Source organism: Calidris pugnax, unplaced genomic scaffold (genome assembly GCF_001431845.1).
Source record: "Calidris pugnax isolate Ruff unplaced genomic scaffold, ASM143184v1 scaffold38, whole genome shotgun sequence".
Taxonomy (NCBI): Eukaryota; Metazoa; Chordata; class Aves; order Charadriiformes; family Scolopacidae; genus Calidris; species Calidris pugnax.
The window spans coordinates 3404586-3418229 of NW_015090995.1; the positions used below are offsets into that span (position 1 = coordinate 3404586).

Below are 13644 nucleotides of genomic sequence, written 5' to 3' on the forward strand. Positions count from 1 at the left end.
TCAAACCGACAATATTTTTTTTTTTTTCGTCTTTTTTTTTTTTTTTTTTTTCTCCCCCTTTTTTTTTTTTTTTTTTTTTTTTTTTTTTTTTTGTGTATGATGTGCAGCAGAAAATATTCTGTAAGATATGATCAGGGTGTGAAGAATCTAGCAGGCTGCATGGGGCAATAAGTGTAAAGTGACACTAATGTATATGTAATGTTGGGGTTTTAACATTGATTTTGACTTGGGTGGGGGGAGGTGGGTGGGGGGTTGTTCTTGGGGGTTTTTTTTGCACCCTTTTTCTACAGAAGAGACTTCACTGGCTGGGTGTCTAGTGGGCTGAATGCCACCAGACTCTCCCTGCCCGTGAATTAGCTGACCTGTACAGGGTCTGACTCCATTTCTTGTTAAAGCAGCAAAGGAGAAACTCTGCTTTGTTTTCTCCAGCCACCTGCTGATGTGTGTGGATGGCCAGAGAACTGGGACAGCTAATGCTCCACCAGAATCAGTTAAAAATCTTTACGCTTGCACAAAATCCTCCACTAGTCACTGTTCATCACCGTTCATCCGGAGGGAAACCCTTCACCTTCATCCCAGAAATCACTGCTGCTTCTCTCTGCTCATCTTTTGTTCCCTGCTGGGCTCACTCACAGTCTGTGTTCGTTACTGGTTGAGGCTGGGTTGCAGAAACATCAAATTGAGCCCAAAGCCCAGCTTTCACTGACAGACGACACATGTAACATTTTTTTAACCCCAAGATTGCTTTTGGTTTTTGCCAGTTAATTGTGCATTGATTCTCTCTTCTCATATCTCCCCCAAAATTAGCATTAGACAGAGCCACAGTTACTATATAGGATTTTAACGCTGTCACTTTGGGAGGGCAATGGACATTTGTCTTCTTCAGTGTCCTCTGGGAGTGGCTGGTCTTTTTAGTCCTAGTAAAAGGTGACATTGTATTTCTGTAAATGATGGTGACATTTCAGAAGGCCCTCTCCAGAAGCAGTGAGAGTGGGGCAACTCATCAAGTTTCTAGTCACTCTGAGAGGGACTTAAGCAGGATTTGGCTTTAGCATGATGTTAAGGAGTTGTGGAAGTTGTCAAGAATGTTGTCGAGCGGGTGCTGAAGCAAAGCCCCATCTGGCCAGAAAGTTGTCAGGCAGTCTATAAGCTGAGAGACTGTCCAGGCTTGGAGAGCACTGGTGCTGCCACTGAGAAGCAAGGAGCTCCCACTCAGCACAGCACATGGCTCCTGCAGAATTACATCTGGAGAAGTGCCAGGCAGGGATGCTCTAAAGAAACGCTGCCAGCGGATTTTTCGGAGCATCCCCATGATTCCACTCAAGGCAATGCTCAGAAGTGCCAGAGCCATAATGGGATTTGCTTAGAGCGCTGTGATGCTGCCAGCTGAGCTCTGAAAAGGAGCTGGGAGCATCCCGTTAGTTTGACAGGCGTTAAGAAAACGATGGGAAAAGTCTCAAAGGTCAAAAGGTTTGGGATGTTTCATTTGAAAGCTATGCGAGAGTTTTCTAAGTTGGTTTCTCCCAGAGAGGCACTCCTTTTACTCAATTAAGAGTGAATTGGTGAAGGACAAGAGAAATACATGAATCCTAATGACTGAAAGGTAATTCTTGTGGAGTAAAAGTGCCCCCTGCAAGTGACTGAATGTCTGCAATAGCCATACCTGGAGGTGTTTGACACCCACCGTGGTTCTGTCTTTGCACAGAGAGGGAAGCCACCCCTGTAAAATGATTTAGTAGGTGTTAGATGCCTCCACTCATCTGCCAGGTGACTGTGACAGCCAGTGCCAGGAAGCTGGCCCAGCTCTCCAAATTCACACCATCAAATCCCAGAGCAGGGGAGAGAGGGGGAAAGCCAGAGCCCACTTTCCAAGGTGTATAGAGTTTAATTTGTTCTATGCGGGGTGTTTAACTCTCAGATGAGACACCCTTGTGTCCCAGATCACCTTAGTGGCCCTTGTATGATGATGAAAGGTGTACATAATTGTAATACAACCCCCCACACACCCCACCATCATTTCTCTTACACATGAACACTGACAAGGCACTCACAGTCTTTTTTTTTTTTTTTTTTTTTTCCCCACGCTACGGTTTAAAATTTTTAAAAAAAAAAAGTGCCAGAAAAAATATGCAGAAAGATTCATCCTCAAATTCTCACCTACAAGGCCCCCCCATTCTTTTTTTTTTTTTTTTTTTTCTCCCAGAGCTACAGTTGTAACTATTTCAATAAAAGACACACAAGTTTGTCATTGTGGTGTGGTGATCACCTCTTGTTCCCTTGCTCTTATCTCCCCTCTCTTCTGTGCTTGGGTGGTGGTGTTTGCAGGACACCAAACCGTGTGGTGAAACACACATTCTTCCCACCCCAGATCTGACCACGCTGCCGAGGAACCCTCTTCCAGCATTACTCTTCCCTGTGCCTTTTCAGGAAGGTTGAAACAGCACTAAATATTATGAGAGCAGGCTGTCTGCACTTGGAAAGAGAGATTATTCTGTATTCTAAACACGCTACTGGATTGTAAACTGGCTCGGTGGCTGGGCTGGTCTCTGTTCAAACAAAGGGGACAGCCCAGAGTAAGAGCTCACAATTTGCATCACCTAAAAGAATTACAAGCAAGTTAGAAAGAGAAGAGCTTATAGAAACACTGGGAGAGGCAAGGAAAAACACACGTTTTCCTCTCCTCATCTTAGGCTGCCTAATATGGGCACATTTCCCTGGATAGTTGACTCTGTCCAAGGAAGATAATTACAGAACTTACACGAAAGTTCTCCTTTTCTCAACAGGAGAGTGCCCCATCCTCACCATCATTGCCTCTGACACTGATTTACACCTGCTGAGAATGTGATGGGTGATGCCTCAGGGTTCTGTTTGATGTCATTTTCCTGTCACATTTGATATCCATCTGCTACCAAAATTCCTCTCTCAAAACTCCCGAGTGGGACATGCCCCTCCCTGAGACAGAGAGGAAGTCACCAAGTAGTCTTGAAAAAGTTCCTTGCTCATAAGAAGAAATACCAAATACACAGACAGTTGGTTTCCACCCCAGAAAAGGCCACATTTCCCCTTCATGTACAGCCCTCAGACCCAAAGAGGTTTCCCTTCTCCCTTTACACTTTTTTAGATCAAAAAAGGAGAGATTTAGTACAAGTTGGCCTGACACACACTGAAAGCTCTACTCGGTGCCCCACTGGACACAGGCACTTGGGAAGAAATGTCATGTGGCTGGTATCTGGGAAACAAGGAGCCTTCATGACCTGCTCCTGGTGCAGATCAAGGCCAGACAAGTCCAGCTCGTTTGCCTTGAAGACACAGTGACTCATGGACTTCAGCCTCTTCTCATTTCTGCTCGGTACGTATGATTTGTTCCCTTCTCCTGCAGGCTGACAGAAACCGTGATGGAAGTGCCCGGGGCAGCTGTAGTTTTATTTCAACCGTCTCAATCCCATTTCTGACCTCTCAACAGAATCAGAAAAGCCAGTCTCCTGGTTTAGATTCTCCCCTCTCCTTTGCAGGGAGCTCCTTTGTGCAGAGTCCTCTCCGATATCCTACAGAAGGACCTTGCCAAAGAGTACCATGGGCTATTTTGGTTACCTGCACATCAAAGCAAACAGCTTGCCCCAGAAACTTTTTCTTCCAAGGCCACCCACGCTCTGGAAAGGAATGTGACAGTCACTCAAACCCTTCCAAGCCAGCAGCTATTCCCCTCCCTCGCCGTCCCACCAGCACGTGGCATCACATCTGTGTGTAGAGAATGGCTATCTCTCACCAGCAACCTGTCATCCAGCTTCAAACTCACCAAGAAGAGTGGGACTGCAAAGTTCACGTGTAATAGCTTCTTTCTGCCAGTTCTGGCTTCTTACTCCTATACTTTCCGTGCTCCTGATTTCTTAATTGTTACCTCTGCTCAAGTGTTGATCCTTCAGGGCCCGCAAGTCCCCCAGGGGTGTCCCTGCCCTGGCGTGGGTCACCCATGGGCTGCAGCCCCTCAGGGTAGTGCCTGCTCCAGTGTGGGTCACCTATGGGCTACAGTCCCTTCAGAGGTTTGCTTCCTCTGGGACAGAGCACCTCCTTTCATAACCCTTTATCAAGCTGGGTCACCAACACTGTCCCCTTCCACCTTCCCCCTCCATTCCCATGTCTCCTTTTGTGAATGTTCCTTGTGTCTCTCAAATATGTTTGAGCACAAGTGCCACACACTCCTCTGACTGACTGGACTTTTGGTGTGCAAAAGGGGTTTTTACGCTGGTTTCAGAGCCAGCTGGAAGGGGCTGTGATGGGCAGAGAGCAGTTCCTGCCCTCCCACAAGGGCAGACTCTCCCCTCCCCAATCAAAACTCTGCAATTTATGCTAAATAAAGCCACGAATGCTCTAATAAGATAAGCATTTTTTAAATGTATACACCTTTTATGGGGTTGATACCTTGCCTAGGTACAGAAACTTATTGGTTTAAATTGGTTGCTAAACATAGCCTGGGTTTTGACTCAACCCATAGGGAAAGGTTTCCATGCAGAATTCTGTTTGGAAAACTCAGTGACAGATCATGAGTTCTCTACAACATTTAGATGGCAAATATGACATATTCACTCAAACATGAGGGGAAAATCCAGTCAAGGAAACTGGGGCAACAGGATATCATGCCTAAATTTCCATCGAACTCATTCTATTCCAACCAGGCTCACGTTACCAGAAAAGCACGTATCACAGGTCTAAAAGCCAGATTATTAGAATTTTATTTGACATATGTGGTAGTACAGAAATGGGAAAATTTAATATTTGGAAAAAGTAGCAGATCATGGCATATAATAATTCAGTGACATGTAATGTCTCAAACTCATAAAAAGTGGCTCCCTTTTATAGGAAATGTCAGCATTTAAATGGTTATCGGTACGTTCTTGCTAACCAAACTCAGTTGGCCGATATCACCAAGCCAATAAGCACACTGACTGTATTTGGAACAGCTATCTCTCCTTAAACTTCCCAAATCGGGAAAAATCTGCTCTACAGTCAAAGAGCCAAGCCTTGAAAAAATCCCAGCAGTTACTTAGAATAGCAGAATTCCTTGAATTTCAAAGGAGAGGGTGAGTCACATAGAGCCCAGATGTTTACTGTCACCCGCCCAGGGAAATGGAAGGCCACACCGTTTAAGCCCAGTGTGAAATGGAAGGCCACACCGTTTAAGCCCAGTTCCATTCAGCAGATCACTTAAGCACTTAACTTAAAACATGAAGCAAAGGTCCTAGCATTAAGCTTTGTTTAAAGAAGAGATTCGACAAACAGGCATCTACACTGAATCAGACCTCTATGGTCCACTGCGAGCCAGCCACAAGGAGCAATAGTGTGAACCTCAAGCAAAGTACCCTCCCACACCTAAAATGAGGAGGTGAGTTGGGCAGGAGTCGTTTCCAGTTACTGTTTGCTTTGTTTTCCAACCTCCTGCCTCCTGATGTCCGATACATCCATGGGGACCCGGTTCCATTCAGCAGAGAACTTAAGCACTTAACTTAAAACATGAAGCAAAGGTCCTAGCATTAAGCTTTGTTTAAAGAAGAGATTCGACAAACAGGCATCTACACTGAATCAGACCTCTATGGTCCACTGCGAGCCAGCCACAAGGAGCAATAGTGTGAACCTCAAGCAAAGTACCCTCCCACACCTAAAATGAGGAGGTGAGTTGGGCAGGAGTCGTTCCCAGTTACTGTTTGCTTTGTTTTCCAACCTCCACCTGCCTCCTGATGTCCGATACATCCAGAGGGACCCGCACCGTCAGACCATCCATCGACTTCTTAAGGCACACCTGGCAGCCAAGGCGAGACCTGAGAAGAAAACATGAAGTGATGCTCGTCTGTTCCTACAGCAAAGGAAGAAATTCCCTTCCCACGTTGGGTTGTCTGGTCCAGGTGGGGTTTTTTTCATTAAAGGCTTCCTGTGCCCCAAGAGAAAGCGAATCTAGAGGCACAACCGTGACACAGAGTAAGTCCTGTCCCCTTGGAAACAGGCACCAGGTGCTGGGACTCGGCCTCAGAGGCTACTGGGATGGGCAGGGAGGCTTACGTCTCAGTGAGTCCATAGGCCAGGTCCAGCATGTCCAGCTCTTCATCTGAGATGGCATCCAGCTTTTGGAAGGTGTCCTTCTCGAAGATAAGGTGACAGGTGGAGCAGGCTAATGCCCCTTCACAGGCACCTGGTGGAGAAACGAGGGAGTGATAGCAAATAAGAAAGAAAAAAAAAAAAGGGGGGGGGGGGTTTGAAAGAGATCATCTTCAGGAACAGTGTGAGAAAAGGTCCTTTAACATCCTTTAACATGTCCTTTAGGGACTAAAGGTCCTTTAACCTTTAAAGGTCTGGAGGGAGGTTGAAAGAAATCATCTTTGTGAGATGTGAGATCATCAGTGTGAGAAAAGGTCCTTTAACATGTCCTTTAGGGACCTAAAGGTCCTTTAACCTTTAAAGGTCTGGAGTGTGTCGAGGGGGATGCCAGAGAACACAACAGATGGATGCAGGTTTCAGCCTGCCTTCCCTCTGGGAGGATCACAGTCAGTTTTCAAATTTGTACCTCAACTCCAACCAGCCAAATGCATTGACACAGGCTGCTGGAACCCCAGCTGTGATAGTGTGGAAGTCCCACTGCCATCTCGGAGTGGGAAGCCAGGCCAACAAGCAGCTGTTGGGGAAGAGAAGCACCAGAACACAGGGGATGTGTGCAGTTGGCGCTATTCCCAGGAACCCACTGGTCACAGCACAGACACATAAACCCAGAAAGAAATTCTTTACCCCAGAAAGAAATTCTTTCCTGTGAGGGTGGTAAAGCACTGGCCCAGGTTGGCCAGACAAGATGCCCCATCCCTGGAGGGGTTCAAGGCCAGGCTGGATGGGGCTTTGAGCAACGCTGGCTGGTGGGAGGTGTCCCTGCCCAGGGCAGGGGGTTGGAACTTGATGATCTCTAAGGTCCCTTGGCTCGACGAGGCCCTGGGCATTATATGAGCACATACCCTTGTGTAACACCTACCAAATCCATCAATGGCCAAATTTTGATTGACCACCACTTCCAGCAAACTCTCCCCTTCTTTGGCTGTGGCCGTGAGTCGCTCTCCATCCCGATTTATGAAATGCACCGTCACCTGGTCCGCAGATCTGGAAGGCAAATCGGCAAAAGTCAGAGGAGCCCACCCTTTCCTGCACGCCCCGTGTTGAGGTCTTTTGGCTGAGCACTAGAGACATTGCACTTGGAGGGAAATGCGCTCACAAACACTTTCTGGAAGGATTACACCACGCATGTCAGAAAAAATTCACATTATCATTTCTCAGGGGCAAGCAAGCCTGAGTCGACCCAAAATATTACCCACTTGATCAAAAGTCTCTCAGAATAAATCTTTCCCTGAGCATGAACAAGCACAGATGCTCTGCACCCGCTGCCTCAGCTGGGGCTGGCAGAGGCAGTGTTTGTAGGCAGGCAAAGCATCTGCAAGCCTGGGATGTTAATCCTGATGGAGTAATGTAATAACAAGAAAAATGCTCCGGATCAAACACTAATCATGCAATAAGGGCTGTTGTCATTCATGCTTTGTTTCCCCTTCCTTTCCCAAGGGGATTACTTGATGACTGCTCCTTTTCTGCTGCTTGTTCTTTCAGAAAGTGCCCACTCCTTCCCCTGAACTCAATCACAGGGAGCCGTGTTATGATGAGACATGCTCAGCCCCAGCTGACAGAGCAACCGCCCTGAGTAACCTCCTCTGAGCTGATGGGATCCTTCCTCATATGAAATTGCCGGTTATTTCAACTGCCTGCAACATTTAATCTGGTAGAGAGTTAAGAACAAGACAATCAGCATCTCTTTGTGCTGAGTTGTGGGAAACCACATCTACAAATAAGAGGGAAACAGCATCCACTTCATCTCCTCCAGACCAAGCTCTCCCCACCAGCGTGGAAGGCTGCCACCAGCACTGTCAGGGACTTTGTCCCAAGACAGTCTATTTTGAGACCACCTATTATATTTGCCAGAGGAAGCACATGAGCAAACAGTGGTTTTTCTTAGTGTACATACCCAAAAGGTCACTCAGAAGCCTGAGGTCGCAGGAGGTCTCACCTCCTGTGCTGAAACAGAGCAGCACCCTGGAGGCAGTGGGTATTTTGCCCAGTGCCTCTCAGTGTGGCACCACCCAAGTGCCCATCATCATCTCAGAGCCCAGGACATCCTCCAGTGGCAGATATTCAAGGTGAGGCTCGACGAGGCCCTGGGCAACCTGGTCTAGTTGGGGGTGTCCCTGCTGATGGCGGGGAGGTCAGACTAGATGACCTTTGGAGGTCCCTTCTGGCCTGGGTCCACCCTCTATTTTTCCATCAGGCTGACAACACGCACCACTCTCCCAGATCTCTGGAAAGATCCACCTCTGTCTCCCACAGCTCTGATAAACTGCCAAACACAGGCAGTGTCAGCGCTGCCCCATGGCCTTGCTGCCGTCATTTCTGGCATCGGAAGAGAGAACCACAGCCTTGAAGACTGAGTAAATTTCGCAGTGAGAACCAGTCAAGCTCAGTTTCTTGATGTTTTTCCCCCCACGCACACAAGGCTGAGTGAAGCATCATCCAGTTTCTCTTCCAATACCAAGTGCTGTTTGGTATGAAGCTCGGTAACACTTCTCCTGGAAGCCCTGGGGCCAGTGAAACAAACAGCAGGTACGGCTCAGGGCTCTGAGAAGTTCTGGTGTTGTCTCCTGGCTTCTTCCCATGTATTTGCAATATACACTGAATACAAACTGTCTCAGCCCCAGAGTCACAGGTGACAGCAAACCCACCAGCCGAGGAAGTGCCTGGTGGAAAGTCACAGGCACTGGGAGGAGGAATTGGTTAAATGGGAATTGCCTCTGGGGTAGCAACACCAGCAGCTGAAAGGACTTACCCTGTCTGCTCATCCCTCTGCTCTGTGGCAGGGGAAAATGAATCATGTGGCAATCTCTGATTTCCTTTTAACATTAAGCCCAGAAATATTTAAGGATCAAGTTTAAACAATTTCCTTTGCTCTTTCTTAACTCACAAGAGGCAGAAGTGGAGTACAGGGGATGTATCCAGCTGAATAGGAGACAGGAAAGAATTCCTGTAAAAATGCAATGGAAAAGGGGGAAGAAACATTCTCCTTTTTCAAGTTTGCAGGACTTTTTCATTCTGCTTCACATAAGCCACAATCACCATCTAGATCTGCTCCCATCTACCTGCTGACAAATCATTGCAGGGCATCTCTAAGTGATTAAGGATGCTGTTTCTTAAAATGTCGTCACCTGGACTTCATCACCAAGCCTTCAGGCATAGAAAATTCCAAACCAGTCCTCTCTTTGGAAAGCCAATCCCCACATTCCATCAAAATTTGGAAATGGAGAAGGGAGGTGAAACAATATTTTTTTTTGCCTTCTCTGCCCTTTTATTTTCAGCCGCGTCTCGATTCAGCGAGCAGGAGCAGAACACAGGGGCCGCTGTACCTTTGTCTGGGGAGGCCAGCTTCCTGTTTTTCAGCAAATTTCGGCAGAAAACAATGCCTGGGCCATTAATCTGCAACAGGGTCCCCTGGTTATGAAAACAGCTGTGAAGTTTGCACCGAGACCGGGCTGCGGAGGGAAGGGTTTCCCACGTGCAGAATGGAAAGATCACGCTGGAGTCAGGCAGAGCCAAGCAGGACCACCCTAACTCCCTGAGCAAACAGCCAAGGAACATCTTTAAGACATTTTGGTTTCCTTCATAGAGACACCCACAGACATTTTGTTGTAAATAAGCAATTTAAGGTCTAGTTTTTCAAATGCCAAAAGGAAACAAAACAAAACAGCCCTCCCTATATTTCCGCCAAAAGGAAACAAAACAAAACAAAACAGCCCTCCCTATATTTCGATGGATTCGACCCATTTATTTCCATTTTTATGGTGAATAGGCAAGGTTTCCTCGCAACGTTGGTTTTACGGTTACGGGTGAAATGATTTGTTACACAATAGAAGCATTAAAAGTCATAGGTTCTAATGCTACAACTCAGTGGATTCCTCAACAGGATAATACTTGCTGGCTGCCTGCAAGCAGAGAGTGCTGGATCCAGCAGTCCCCAAAGCTGCACACATGTTTATGGACAGAAAACGTCATTCCTGTTGTCTTTGAGGCAGTTAGAGCTTCAGCTGACATCCGTCCCAGGAGGATCCTCGCACCAGGCTCCCACAAACACTAGGGGGATTTGTTCCCTGCAGTTCCTCCTGGAAAAATATCCCTGCTTTGACTGTTGCTGCCAGTTAAACGAGCCCTGAGACGGCTGTGCTGCAGCCAGGGACAGCACACAGGGTATCCAGCAAGATATAAGGAATTAGAGATGCCATTGTCACAGATCCCTGTGTGACTTTGGACAAGCCTGGGAGCAGCAGTGCACCCCTCTCGGCTTGACTCTGCTCTGGAGACCACCTCCTTTGGGTACTCAAGGCTTCAGGAGAGCCTGGAAAGAAAATCTGTAGCTTTCATTTTCTATTTACTTTTGAATTTGTTTATCAGCGCTTTTGAAACTGAAAAAAAAAATTTCACATTTGCTTAATAAAGTAATTTTGAACCAGGACTTTAAGAACAACTCAAAATTGATTAAACTAAATTTTGCTTCATTTAGGCTGAATTATTTTACAATGATGCCACTGTCATGGGACACACAGTCAGAGCTTTGGAAAGATCTTATCAGGATGTGACAAACTCAGCAGTCCAAGTTCAACACATGCCAACTAATTATTCTCTTTAAAATAAAATAAATATATATATATATATCTCTCTCAAACTTTCTGCGTCACAGGTAACTAGCGAAGGGGGTTTCAAGAAGGTTCTTTTTCTCCCTGTCAGTGTTTTTCCCTAAAAGATACTTTCCAAGGCCACACAAAACAGCAAGATTCCTACAAGTACTGCCAGAGATAACTTCAGAAGCAACAAAGCAATTAGAAAGAAAACCCATCGATAACAAATCTTCATAAATCCCATTAAGCAGGGTTATCAGTATAACTTTTCTCTAAGGTCAGATAAAAAAATGCTTTGTTGCATTTTCTGTGATGTCGGTTGGGTCTTTTTCTCAATGTCTCACAGATTACCAGCACGACCCAAATTGTGCTGATCTACAAAGGTACAAATTCCTTTTATTTTGCTCAGAGAAATGCAATCCCCTCCTGAATTATCCCTAGGGAAGACTGGAGGGAGCCTGCTGCTGAAATACAGATGAGTGCTCTGTGCCTGGCAGCCTCTTGTCAGCCCCATCCTTTCGCCACATGGGGACAGGCTGCTCCTGTGCCTTCAGGATTTCCTTCTTGAAGAGTGTCCAACCTTCCTGGACTCCTTTGCCCTGCAGGACTGCTTCCCCCAAGGGACTCTGTCAACCAAGCTCCTAAACAGGCCAAAGTCTGCCCATCCAGGGCAGGCACAGGGAGTCCTCCACCCTGGCAGCGACCAAACGCATTTATAGAGGCATTTCTGAACACAAGCTTCCGACCAACCTCCACCACAGAGTTCAGCTCACAAACTCGGCCACCACGACAAACTGTGCATCCTGTCCTGAGCAGGCAGCCTCAGCAAAGCCCGGCACAAGTCACTGGCCCCAGGAGCCTGGCAGGACACCAGCACCGTGGGCTTGTACAGCTCCTCACACCAACCATCTGGGTGGCCAAGTGCCCGAGAGGGCTCCTCCGGTTCCCTGTCAAGAGGAACAGGCCAGCAAACCACAAGAGCTTGCAGAATGGCTTCCCATAACCTAAAGAGAGCATTTTGCTCCTTGGACCTGCAGGCATCAGCTCCCTTCTTGCCCGAGAGGGCTCCTCCGGTTCCCTGTCAAGAGGAACAGGCCAGCAAACCACAAGAGCTTGCAGAATGGCTTCCCATAACCTAAAGAGAGCATTTTGCTCCTTGGACCTGCAGGCATCAGCTCCCTTCTCTGCCTTTCCAGCAGCTGGGACAAGAAGCCCAGAAGAATTTGCAATTCCCAGAGCCTACTGGTCATCCCAGCTTCCCCACAGCAGGCTCATGGCCCAGCTGCTCAACACACCTTGCCCACCATTCCCATTCCTCAAAGGCTGGTGACTGGGCCCCAACAGCCAACAAATCTCGTGCCACATTGTCACCTTCATGCCCTGGCTCCAGGCCACTAGCCATGGCCTCCACAGCCCCAGAAGCAGGGAGCAGCACCTCTCACAGACCAGCTCCCTGCACCACCTTCCTCCCATCGGCATCTTCTCAGCCTACACTTCCTCCTCCACCACCTCCTGGTTTGCACTGGCCTCTCTCTTCTCCCTTCTGTGGGGCAAGGCAGAGGTAAGTGTGTCTCCATCCTGAAAACGCCCTTCCAACAAGGAAGGGTCCAGCATTTTACTCACCTCGATTCCCCAGGGGCATCCTGGAGCTTGTGCGTGGAGCTGAAGTGTCTTTCTGACCCCTGCTTAGCTGGTGTGTGATGCTGCTTGGTCACCCCACAGGGAGAAATAAAGCTGATTTTCCTCACATTCAGTCCACTTAGCAAGGGTCGCATGAGCCCCGAGATGCCTTGAGCTATCATGCTCCGTAGGGTCCTGCTCCGTGTGTGTCTCTCGGGCTGTTGACTGTTGCAAGGCCAGCTAGATTAAGAGTTATAAGTACAGCTGAGACAGGGGGGTGAAAAAAAAAAAAGTCCAGGCCACTAGCCATGGCCTCCACAGCCCCAGCAGCAGGGAGCAGCACCTCTCACAGACCAGCTCCCTGCACCACCTTCCTCCCATCGGCATCTTCTCAGCCTACACTTCCTCCTCCTCCACCACCTCCTGGTTTGCACTGGCCTCTCTCTTCTCCCTTCTGTGGGGCAAGGCAGAGGTAAGTGTGTGTCCATCCTGAAAAGGCCCTTCCAACAAGGAAGGGTCCAGTATTTTACTCACCTCGATTCCCCGGGGGCATCCTGGAGCTTATGCGTGGAGCTGAAGCATCTTTCTGACCCCTGCTTAGCTGGTGTGTGATGCTGTTTGGTCACCCCACAGGGAGAAATAAAGCTGATTTTCCTCACATTCAGTCCACTTAGCAAGGGTCGCATGAGCCCCGAGATGCCTTGAGCTATCATGCTCCGTAGGGTCCTGCTCCGTGTGTGTCTCTCGGGCTGTTGACTGTTGCAAGGCCAGCTAGATTAAGAGTTATAAGTACAGCTGAGACAGGGGGGTGAAAAAAAAAAAAGAAAGAAAAAAAGAAAAAACTAGGACAGCCTCCCTAGGGGTGGAGGGAGGGAGGGAGGAGGGAGGGGAAAGAGGAGGGAAGGATGGACAGAGGGATTGTGCTTGGATCTTGCTGCAGTCCAGCCCATCAAGGGATGGGAATCAGGTGAAGCATGGTAATATGGGCATTATCTCTACATCCCAGTGCCCAAGCAATGCCCACCTTGTTTTGCCTTACAGACTTCCCTTTAGGGACCAGTTTCATTGCAATGTCTAATCATAAGAGGGGTTGTAAGCTGAGGGCTGGAGGAACAGAGCAGCAGGAGCACCGAAGGCTGCTGCCTCAGGAGGAGAGGGACACAGCAGTCCTTACAGCAATGGGGTGAGAGCAAGACTCATGGATTCTGCTCTCGACATGGATGTCATCCAGCCTCATGGTTGCCTTCCTCAGTACTGCAAGGTCCCAGCTCTGAAATGTGAATATTCA

The 13644-nt window shown here is 47.9% G+C and overlaps 1 protein-coding gene across 2 annotated transcripts; it reads right to left on the reverse strand.

Annotated features, from left to right (window-relative positions):
• Window positions 1-5471: 5471 nt before the first annotated feature.
• On the reverse strand, window positions 5472-13100 carry LOC106895560 (adrenodoxin, mitochondrial-like). 2 transcript variants are annotated; one of them, XM_014955001.1, is made up of 4 exons: window positions 12891-13100; window positions 7007-7131; window positions 6052-6181; window positions 5472-5813 (listed from the first exon to the last, which is right to left on the reverse strand). In XM_014955001.1, exons 1-4 carry the CDS (start codon window positions 13067-13069, stop codon window positions 5693-5695), a joined length of 555 nt encoding a protein of 184 aa, XP_014810487.1. In that variant the 5' UTR covers window positions 13070-13100; the 3' UTR covers window positions 5472-5692. The 2 variants fall into 2 exon arrangements, with proteins under 2 accessions (XP_014810487.1, XP_014810486.1); XM_014955000.1 differs by lacking the exon at window positions 12891-13100 and adding an exon at window positions 12360-12578.
• Between the last annotated feature and the right edge of the window lie 544 nt (window positions 13101-13644).

Bases quoted from the DNA above. Each gene is read 5' to 3' on its own strand.
- LOC106895560 (XM_014955001.1), bottom strand. From the start codon at position 13,069: ATGATAGCTCAAGGCATCTCGGGGCTCATGCGACCCTTGCTAAGTGGA. The intron at 7,132-12,890 runs GTGAGTAAAATA...TTTGCCTTCCAG, and splicing joins GATGCCCCCGGGGAATCGAG to ATCTGCGGACCAGGTGACGG. The intron at 6,182-7,006 runs GTAGGTGTTACA...TTTCTCCACCAG, and splicing joins TTTGGCCATTGATGGATTTG to GTGCCTGTGAAGGGGCATTA.